The following is an 11,008-nucleotide window of genomic DNA, read 5'->3' on the forward strand; positions in this document are numbered from 1 at the left end:
CATATTTTACAAACGGAAATTCTTTAGCTTAATTCCATAAATTATAAGCTCAGTAAACATTCAAATAAATAAATAAATAAATTTTTGGTAAATTATTAATTAATCTAGAGGAAATTTTCTATCTTCCGTCTCTGTCAAATAAATTTTCATAGTCATAGAGACTTTGGCAGGACCTTGATATTACTCTTCAACCAGCCGTGATAGGGCGACATCTTGATATCCTGAGCGTGTCTTCTGCGCCGCTGATGAGGTTCCACGGGTGCTGGTATCGGCGCTGCGTAGACAATGTGATTTTCACTGGGTTGGCTGTTTGTTGAAAACTTTTTAGCCGCCAGAATAATCGACAGCATTAGCGCTAATGAGGAAGCCATCAGCGCTTTCATTGTCAAGAATCCCAATGTACTGAACCCAATTACTCCCAACATTTTACCTTTCATAATTATATTAATTAGTTATAATTTCCATAATTAGCATACATTATTGATTAATTAATTACGTACCCATTAATAGTGCCATTATGAAAATATTGTTGTTGCCTTTTTTACCCCCTCCTAGTCCGTAGTCATTTCTTCTACGGCCTAATAATTAAATTTTTATTATGTAATTGATAGTAAATCAAAATTTGAGATTATTTTTAATTAACTTGTTTTAATTTTTTATTTCGAGAACCCCCCCCCCTCCCCCCTATATACATCAATGCGGAGTAATATGAAATCCCATTTTTTTTTTTTTATCAAAAATACGGTTACGATTTTTAGAAAATAATGGGGCAAGTTGACCAATCCAAAAATTTCCGTCAATTTTTTTTTTTAAATTACCATGAGGTAAAATAGACCACAATTATAAAAATAAAAATTCTAAATTAACTCGAGTTCTCTTATGGAGTCCAATTTACCCCATTATTTTTTTTTAAATTACGAAAACTCCCGCTTAAAACTAAAAATTTTTTTCATACAAAATACTAATATTTTATAACTTTAATTAAACTTTTAAAAAAATTAATAATTTTGGGACTCCACTGATACAAATTCGAAATCTACCCGGGTCAAAAATAAAACTTGATTCAGGCTCGCTTCGCCTTAAAATTTAAGTCGAAAAAGTCTAAACCAAGTCAATTTCGACTTGATTTCGACTTTTTCGTCTTAAATCGTGACTAAGTCAGCCAGTTAAGTCTAAAACAAAGCGAAAACTTAATATATTTCATACCTCCGTAAAAAAAGTCGAGTTTGTCTTGTGAAAAACGGCTCCAAATTTCGACTTGGTAAACTAAGTCTAAATCAAGTATTATTTTTGACCCGGGTACTGAACGTAGAATACCAATTTAATAAAAAAATATCAAAGCATACCTTCTTCATCATTCGTCAAACTCTCCCAATCAAAAGGCAGAAGACTACTCAATTTAATTCTCAACTCTTTACCCTCGAACAATCCCAAAATCGTGCTCTGCAAAGTTCTAGCTTTTCTATCCCCCGACTGAACACTCCCCCGAGTCTCTTCATCAACGATGCTAATTCCATCAGTAATTTGAATCCGCGATGTAGTGGCAGCACGTTCCAACAACTGTTGTATAACTCGCTTAACAATTCTCACTCCGTGACAGGAAATAGATACGTTCCGCGGGTCCTCTTTTGAACACAACATCGGCAGCCCTTTCCAGGGATCCCGATAATCCCTCAACTCACATTCGACATGTGTAATTACCACCATCAACATCCCACAGTACATCAACATCAACATCTTCATCTTCATTTCGCTTAATCTCCAAGTACTTCTTATACTGCCACAATAAATTCAAAAAATTAAACCAATATTTGGTCACTATTTCGAGATCTGCCTACCGGGCAACAATCCGAAGATGACTAACTTTATTTCAAACACCATTGGATTTATATAGATTGCACTCAAGCTTGTACTTATTTTTTATTTTTATTTCAGTGCTATAACAATTACCGTAAACAAAAACCGTCATCTTTTCTTTATGGATCTATGCGCAGCATCGTCATGTTTTTCGTCTTTTTTTTTTCTGTAGTAGTAGTAGTAAAATTAAACTTCCGTTTCGCTTGTCCAATTTTATTAATCTCCATCTTGTTCTTCTTCTCCTGTATATATTTAGATAAAACCCCGCGTTATCGTATTTAAAAATAAATAAATAATAAAATAAAGTGTTTCAGAGCGTTACAGAATAAAAATTTACCATGAGCACTAAATTTATTTAATATTAATTTTTCTGAGAACAAACAATCACTACTCGGTTTTTGCTGAGAGTAAGTGCAGCAAGAAGTAGCGTAGACATCAAATTCTTAAGATTTTATTGATAAATTACTATTTCAAATGAATGTATTTGTATATATGTATATGTATTTAGTTATGAATTTGTGTGGTAGGTTTTTACGCTTAACGGGTTCTAGGCTGCTCCGTTTTCAAAATTTAAATATTTTAGTGTAACACTGAATTATTTATGGTAATAAGTAAAATTGAAAATTGGTGAGGAGGAAAATAATGAGCGAGGATGGGTGAGAGGGAGAGAGAAGAGCTGAGAGTGAAGAGAGAAGAAGATCGATTAATGAATCTAGTTCATCTCCTTCAGCCTTTCTCTTCTGTTCCACTTCTCTAGACATCACTACACTTGGTTACTGTTCCTTGTTGCTTTTATTATCATTATTATTGATATTGTGATTATGGGAGTTGTAAAATTGTAACCCTTATGTAGGAGTGATGTGCGCATTGATGGCGTCAGGTATATCTAGAGCTGCGATTCGAAATCATTTCAATTGTTTATAAGGAATTGATCGCAGATACACGTCTTTATATATTTTATATATCCGTGTAATTATTTTTAACTTCCCGCTAAGAAAATTGTAAATTTTCAAAAATTCGGGAAGTTATTGGTTTCGGTCCGATTTACGAAAATCGAATTTCTATCAGATGTCGACGTTTTGAGGTCCTAGGAAGCTATTCTGACTAATTTCAAGATGATGTCCGAGTGTATGTATGTATGTATGTACGTACGTACGTATGTAAATACCTGTATCTTTTGAACGGATGAACCGATTTTGAACTTTAAGGTGCCATTCGACGCGGATTGTCAATATCTTGAAGCCGAGAGGAAATTGAGCTTGGTCGGTAGGGCTCGTTCAGAGATATTCCAAAAATAAAGTTTTTTCAAAAATGTTTTTTTTGGATAACTTTTAATGTGCTCGAAGGATTAATTCCAAAATGGACTGGGCTCTAGAGCTTTATAAGCCGCGTCGAATGCCACCTCAACCATCAAAATCGGTTCATTCGTTCAAGAGAAACCGTTGTCGAAAGAATTAAAAAAAAAAATTTTTTTTATTTTTCCTGAAATATCTCAAAAACGACTCGATAAATCGGATCCAAAATTTTATCAGCTTTAGAACTTGACAAAACGCATCGATTGCCGCCTCAACCATCAAAATCGGTTAATTCGTTCGCGAGATATCGTGGGAGAAAGAAATGCTAAAAAATGGTTTTTTATAAAACAATGGCATACAAAAGTATTTGCGAGCTCGTAGAGCTCGAAAATGTATTCACAATAGTGTTTTCGAGCTCAACGAGCTCGAAAACAGCGGGAAGTTTTGGGGCTGGCCCGCAGGGTCAACTGACAGACCGATTTTTTTTTAAATGTATTAATTTTATATTTCAATAAATATAAATTTGTTGCTTTGAACAAATATTTTTTAAATGAAAAAATTTCGTTGACCAATTTTGAAATTTTGTAAAAAAAATGACAGAAATTCGAAATCAATGATCAATTTTATCTTTTACAATTAGCTGTAGATGCAGTTTTTTCAGGAAATTTCAAAATTAGGTGCAGGTAAAATTTCGTTGACCCAAAAATAGTAAAAAAAAATTTTTATTTATCAAAATTGTTATCTGAATTTTTTTTAAAACTTTTGACTCTAAAATTACATCAAAAATATTTTTTTTACCCACCCTATTTTACCCTGCCCTCTATAAGAACTTTCACCTCAAAGTCATTCAGCAAAAAAAAATAAATTCCACCAAAAATGTCAAATTATAAAATAATTGTCAAAAGTATGTATATATATATAGCAATACAATAAATCATTCGAAATCGAAAGTCGGTATAAATACCCAGTTTGCGGACTAAAGAAGCCTCTAGAAATAATCTAAATAAATAAAATAATTAATAAATAAATCCAAAATCTATCTCATCTTCCTTCGTGTCCAAGAGAAAGCCGGATGAATCGAGGCCGACTCATTTGAATGAATTTTTACGCACCTTGTGCTCCTCGGACACACATTTTTTTTATTTCATCTTTACAGTATCACCATTATTATTATCTCTCTCTTCTCGTTTAATTTTTTTTTTTTTTTTATTTCTTATTTCTTATTTATTTGAATACCTTCGCTGCGCACTCTTTTATCCTTGATCACTCTCGGAGACGAGGTCAAGAGCATCATCTCTCCTCTCTCGTTACTATATACAGCTTGCAGCGCGTCTTTGATCACTTGGCCCCACACACAATTCGGGCTCGGACTTGGGCTTGGACTTGGATGGACTCGAACTCGGGTGCGGTATAACGGGATTAATTCTTGATGATTCATAAGCATCTGATAGTGCCCACCGACAAGCAATATCCTCTTAACCGCATTTTTATTTATCATTATTACTATATATATATTTGTATATATACATAAATATGTTCAAACGGTTTTTTAAAATAGTTATTTGAAGATTAGTAGGTAAAAAAAAAATGATTATTAATAAATTAAAGTAAAAGGTCTTACGAAAAACAATAAATATATATTTATTAAATAATATATAACACAACAAATATATATAAAGTTATGATACAAAGTAATTGGTCGCCTTAAATCAACTGGCAAGTGGGATTAATTATTATGACAACATTAATAATTAGAAGTTACGATGAGACTTATAATTAAGACTCGACTCGGTTTTTGACCTAATGATCTTTGGAGAGATGAAGTTCTGTTATTTGAGTTTTGAAATTTTTATTTTTTAAATGGAGTGAATTTGAACTTTTTGAATTTATGATTACAGTTAAAAGAGTTTTAGAATTTTGGGTTTTAAATTGAAGTTTCGAAATTTGAACATGCAGTAAATTTATCTTTTGAAATTTGAAATAACGGTTGATTAAATTCTCAAAATTATGACTTTTTAAATTTGAACTGACAATAAATTAAATTCTTGAAATTTTGATATTTTAAATTTGAACTGTCAGTAAATTGAAATCTCGAAATTTTGACTTTTTAAAATTTAAGTTGACAGTAAATTAAAATCTCGAAATTTTGACTTTTTAAATTTGAACTGACAATTAGTTAAATTCTCGAAATTTTGACTTTTTTAAATTTGAACTGACAGTAAATTAAAATCTCGAAATTTTGACTTTTTTAAATTTAAGTTGACAGTAAATTAAATTCTCGAAATTTTGACTTTTTTAAATTTGAACTTACAGTAAATTAAATTCTCGAAATTTTGACTTTTTTAAATTTGAACTTACAGTAAATTAAAATCTCGAAATTTTGACTTTTTAAATTTGAACTAACAGTAAATTAAAATCTCGAAATTTTGACTTTTTAAATTTGAACTAACAGTAAATTAAAATCTCGAAATTTGGACTTTTTAAATCTGAACTGAGTTAATTAAATTATCGAAATTATGACTTTAGAAATTTGGTTAAATTTAATAACTTAAACTGTCACAAGTTAAAATATAAAAATTATAGTTTATTAGGGTCAAAATTTCTAAAATTTAATTTTACAAATTAAAACTACCAAAAATTATAATTAACAGATCATTAGACCCATGATCCTCAACTCGAGTCGTCACATAATTTTATACAATTTAATAATAATAATAACAATAACAATAATAAATAAATAATAAATAATTAACAATTAAAAATTAAAAATACTGTGTCGTCTACGTTAATTTTTTACATGTCCGTCATGTCCACTAAAATTAATCGTCAGTAATTTTCAATCTGTACAAGTGCTTAAGTATTAGAAAAAATGTATGAGTCTCGTATACATTTAAGTCAAGTTTGTTTGTGTGAGTCAGAGTAAAAAAAGTAAATCAGGTCCTAGTTCGTTTGAAAATTTTCAAATATACAAATAAAAATTGAGTAAAAAAAAAAAATGATGAATGAATGAATAGAGGGGTAAAATGAACGGATGATATTTCAAGTCGGTAAGAAGATAAAGATAAAGTAAGTTAAATAAATAAATAAATATATATATATAAAGATTGATCGTGGGTAAAGTTCGTGCTCGTGGTTTCCATCAGCTCAAACAGCAGCTGGAACGTGAGCGGAGTACGCGAGCTCTTGAGCGGCTCGTTGCTCAGTAGGTAACACTTGCCCATGGAAGTTTCTCGCCCATCCACTTGAGTAACTGTCATGCCCGCCGCCGTGGCCTTCGCTGAACGAATGACTCGCGGAATGATGCGGATGCGCCACAACTTCATAGGTGACGTGTTTTTGATGCGAGAATAATTTCTTCAGACCGATGATGCTGGCCAATAGCAGAGCGATCTTCGAAAGGAGCAGAGCTTTACCGACTAATAAAGCGAGACCTTTGAAAGCCAAGGCCCCAATGAGACCGATCTTCAGTACCGCCGCCGCCAAAAGTGGCCCCATGTTGTTGCCTTTTTTCCCACGAGCTTGAAAATAATCATTTTTATTTTTTTAAATTTTTTTGACTTACAAATACATCAAATATATACTTAAGTAGATCAAGTGACCGCTGGTCAGACTTAATTTTAAAAACTTACCATCAATAAGCGAATTGTCAGCACGTTCGAGAGACAGCCCGAGATTTAACGACCCGGTCTCGTCTTCGGAAGCGGAAACGACGACGTCGTCCTCGGGCAAAACTCGCCATTTGATGCTTCTGGACTTAACGAAGGCATATATTTTACCAGTTACCAAATCCATGAACTCCGAGTCGTCGTCTTTGCTGCGCCCGGCTTCATAAGTTATGACTTCTTCAGTAGCCTGACTAGTTTTTCTTATCTCGATGTCATCTGTCAGTTCAATTGAGGCCTTTTTTAATAACTTATTCATATATGTTACAAGTTTAAGCATTACACAACTGCTTATGTCATTTTGCGAGCACTTGTTATTTAATTTTCTCATAAGCTCCTCCTCGTACTTGGCACGATCAGTCAAGGTCACAGTCTGCTGCTGCTGTTGGTGATCAATTACTCCGATTTTTTCGATTTTATCCATTGGATTTGCGAGGGTCACGCTCGCGAGACACGATACCAATAGAAATATCGCTCCTTTCATTTTGTATCTATACAAAAAAAATATTAATTACAATTTTCAAAATTAGTTTTTTCGCAGAATTTCGTATTTTTTTTTGTTAAAGAAAAATTTTACGATCAGACACTGAATTAAAATCCGTGATAAAAAATATGACAACTCACCTGAGGTTTAACGAAGCCAAAAAAATGTCACTCGCGAAAATAATCGCGACAGATTTCCTATGAACCGGAATTTAAAAAAACGAAAACTAACAACAAACAATTGAGCTGAGGACAATTAATAAATAATGCAGCCCCTCAATCGGTGCGTGCACGAGGAGAGCAAGGCTTCTGATCCTGCGTCTCGCCCCGGTCACTTTATATACGTAGATCTCGCTTAGAAGATCCGAGAGGTGCCCACCATTACTCCAGGTGGAGGGATCCAGTGCTGAGTCCAGCATGCAGTGCACTCGAGTTTGTTGTAGTAACAACAACAACAACAACATAGACGACTGCAAGGCAATAGATGTGAGACGTGAGTGAGAATAAGAGAGAGAGAAGAAAGAAGTAAATCGTATGGGAATAGACGATGGTATTTAATGCAGTAGGTTAGTCAAGTGCGGGAGGCATAAGTATTTCCTCTTCTAAACTGGTTCTTTATAACTTTTATAAAGTTTGCTGCATAAATACCACAACATAAACAAAAACAACATTCATCGTGACGAATATCATTTTTAATTCCACATAAATTTACATGTTCATTCATTTTTGAATGATAATTTTATTTTGATGAAGTTTGGAAAAAATTTATGGAGTTGACTTGGAATCAAAATTATGCGGAAACTATTGACTTTAGAGAGAAAGTTACCAGAATCTTTTTTGTAGAAAATTTAATTTGCTATAAAATTGTATTGAGATAAATTTGTCATATTTTTGATAGTTTAGCCAGTATTTGAATTTGAAAGAACAAAATAAGTAGTGGGATGAGATTTTGACTTGAATTATAAACTGAGTCTTTGAAATGAGAATTCTGAGTTATCTATCAGAGATACGATAAAAATGTACATGAGTAAATTTGTAGGAAATTAAATTTGCTACAAGAAAGTATTCTTTAATTTTTTTCTTAGACTCAATAATTGATGAGTTATTTTAATTATAAGTTTAATTTTTGTAAAAATAATAATAAACGAGTGATAACTGGTTGAATTATTTATTTCCTTGTTTGTAATAAAATAATTTATGTAAGTATGTATGTGCGTACATATATGAAATTTAATAATACTTAAAGAACCGGGTGATGCTGAGGAACAGCCCCACGACGGCTCGAGAACGGTGTCACGGATGTAGAGCACGCACGGCATCATATTTATCCAGTTGTGTGTTGTATCAACCTTATATGAAACTGGTCATTAATCGTGCCGCGTTAAATTCCACTTGCTTCCTTTCCTCTCGCATCGGTTATTGCAAACCCAAGCCGTTTAAATTTTATTTGATGCGAGTAGAGCGAGAAAAAAATTAGAGATCGCGATAGAATTTAAGAATTTTAATTAAGAAATCATTTTTTACACTCATGGGACGGAATTTACATTTAAATATTCAAATTTTAATCATCATTGTGCCTATCGTGGGCGTAGTGATGCGTTCCCTACTTAATTTAACGGTCGCTAATTACTGGGCACAAGCGCAGAGTCGATTTACGGTGCAAGTAATTAAATATTTAATTTTTTAAATTTAAATAAAGTTATTAAGTGAAATTAAATATTTTATTTTATCTTATGGTAATAATTTATTGTGGAAAATAATAATTTATGGTAGAAATGACCTCGTCTGGACAACAACGAGACAACTTGAACACGATACTCTCACCGTTTCCTCAGAAGGGAGGAAAGGAAGTGAGGGAGAAACATTAGTTTATAAATCCGGAGCAGCTTTCCACGGGATTGGTGACGGAAGGTCAAGAGTAGTTAGATTTTATCTATATATACATATATATATATATATATATATATATATATATATATATATATATACATTACACTGTTGAGAAAAAAACAATCATTTCAAATGGAAAATGTTTTTCTTTTGAGCTGCAGACGTTTATTTTGAAAGTTACAAAAAAAAAGTATAAGACCTTTTTTTTAGGAAATTTTATCCTCTACAAAATCAATCTGATGAGTAAAGTCGCTAAATTCAGCGGTTTAAAAGTTACAGCGATTTAAAAGAAATTTATTATCAATGGCCTGTTGCTTTCAAAAGGTGAATTTTAATAAATTTTCAAAATTATGTAGCAGGAAATTAAAATTTTTTAAATAAATAGTAAACATCTAATATGGGTTTAATTACAAAGTCTACACATTTAAGCTCTATAAGTATTTTTTGAATACTAATTAAATATTTAATGGGTCAGTTGTTAATTTTTTTTTCAAATTCTAATATATATGAATATATGTGTACATATATTGGCAAAGGAGGCCATTGCTTTTCAATAATCGTGTCGAGATGCAAAGGATGGATGCATTTTGATGCCACTTTTCTTCAAACTTGTAATGAAAAATAAAAAAAAAAATTTGCATAAAAAAAAAAGAAAATTATTGAAATTAAATTTGGCGGTAAGCCACAAAATAATTCGATTGATACGAAAAAATAATTTTTTACGGCGATCTCATTGTTGAAACATTAATTTAATGGTTGAGAATTAGCGGCCATTAGAAGAGTATTAATTAAATAATTTAAACTTATCAGCAATTAAATATTAATGGTAGAGTAAATTGTGAGAAAATATGATAACTAAATTAGGCGTAAGTGGAAATGAAAGAGTAATCGAGTGCGATTAGGTGGACGATAATTTATCAGAGTAGCCAACACACTGATAATATTGCCAGCATTGATAGTATTGGTTCCCCGTTTCCGGTCTTCTCGTTTAAATGAGGCCACTTGGTCAACGGGTTCGCAGTTCCGTCCGATTCTTTGGATCCTCAGTGAGAACTTATTCGACCGGTTTGGCTGCTATATATATATACATATATATAGTATCCTCTACTCTCTTAAATGCTGATAGATTTTACAGGAGAGACCAGTAAAAGATTCCATTTCCTATGCTATTTAAATAGAAATTTAGAAAATTTATTGTTGATTTTTAAATTTCCACGCCGAAAAAAATCGGGAGTGAATTCGGATTTTCTCTCAATCCGAATTTACTCGAAGTTCCAGAGTTTTTTAAAAAATCATTCTGGATAAGGAGTAAATAGGGAGTTTGTCTTTTCAGCGGAGTGATTCCGGTGAATTTCACTTCAAGGGAATTAAATAAACAAACAGTCATCCGCTGCGCAATCACAGATTTAATCCACATTCACTCCGCAAATAAATATGAGAAATTTGACTTATTGCTTATGGTCATAAAAAAACTACTTTAGTACATCACCTTATGGGTTGTCTTACTACAGCCCATTTCGCCCCCTCTTTATTCATTGCTGATGAAAATTATTGGATGCTCATGACTGACATGTGGTATCAAAAATACAAGACTAGGAAAATAATAAAAAAAATTTCCCGTTGTAATGAAAGCTAACAATAAATTTTCCTTAAGACGAAGGAACAATAGTGTATAATTAGCCATTTAATTAAATCCATACTCACAGAGTAAGTAAATAAAATAATTAAAAAAAAATGTAACGCTACGATGCTCATTACATTGTATGTATTTATGGCTGCTAACTAGATGGAACTAGCTAATCATATGGTTACAGCATGGAC

General features: G+C 32.2%; 2 protein-coding genes across 2 annotated transcripts; both read right to left on the minus strand.

Annotated features, from left to right (window-relative positions):
• LOC130677981 (uncharacterized) lies at positions 1 to 2,207 on the minus strand. Its single transcript, XM_057484923.1, has 3 exons — positions 1,347 to 2,207; positions 501 to 578; positions 1 to 430 (listed from the first exon to the last, which is right to left on the minus strand). The coding sequence occupies exons 1-3, from the start codon at positions 1,747 to 1,749 to the stop codon at positions 153 to 155; spliced, it is 759 nt and encodes a 252-aa protein (XP_057340906.1). The 5' UTR covers positions 1,750 to 2,207; the 3' UTR covers positions 1 to 152.
• Positions 2,208 to 4,769: 2,562 nt separating this feature from the next.
• On the minus strand, positions 4,770 to 7,613 carry LOC130677972 (uncharacterized). Its single transcript, XM_057484916.1, has 3 exons — positions 7,439 to 7,613; positions 6,782 to 7,305; positions 4,770 to 6,670 (listed from the first exon to the last, which is right to left on the minus strand). The coding sequence occupies exons 2-3, from the start codon at positions 7,296 to 7,298 to the stop codon at positions 6,297 to 6,299; spliced, it is 891 nt and encodes a 296-aa protein (XP_057340899.1). The 5' UTR covers positions 7,299 to 7,305; positions 7,439 to 7,613; the 3' UTR covers positions 4,770 to 6,296.
• Between the last annotated feature and the right edge of the window lie 3,395 nt (positions 7,614 to 11,008).

Source organism: Microplitis mediator, chromosome 11 (genome assembly GCF_029852145.1).
Source record: "Microplitis mediator isolate UGA2020A chromosome 11, iyMicMedi2.1, whole genome shotgun sequence".
In the NCBI taxonomy this organism is placed as follows: Eukaryota; Metazoa; Arthropoda; class Insecta; order Hymenoptera; family Braconidae; genus Microplitis; species Microplitis mediator.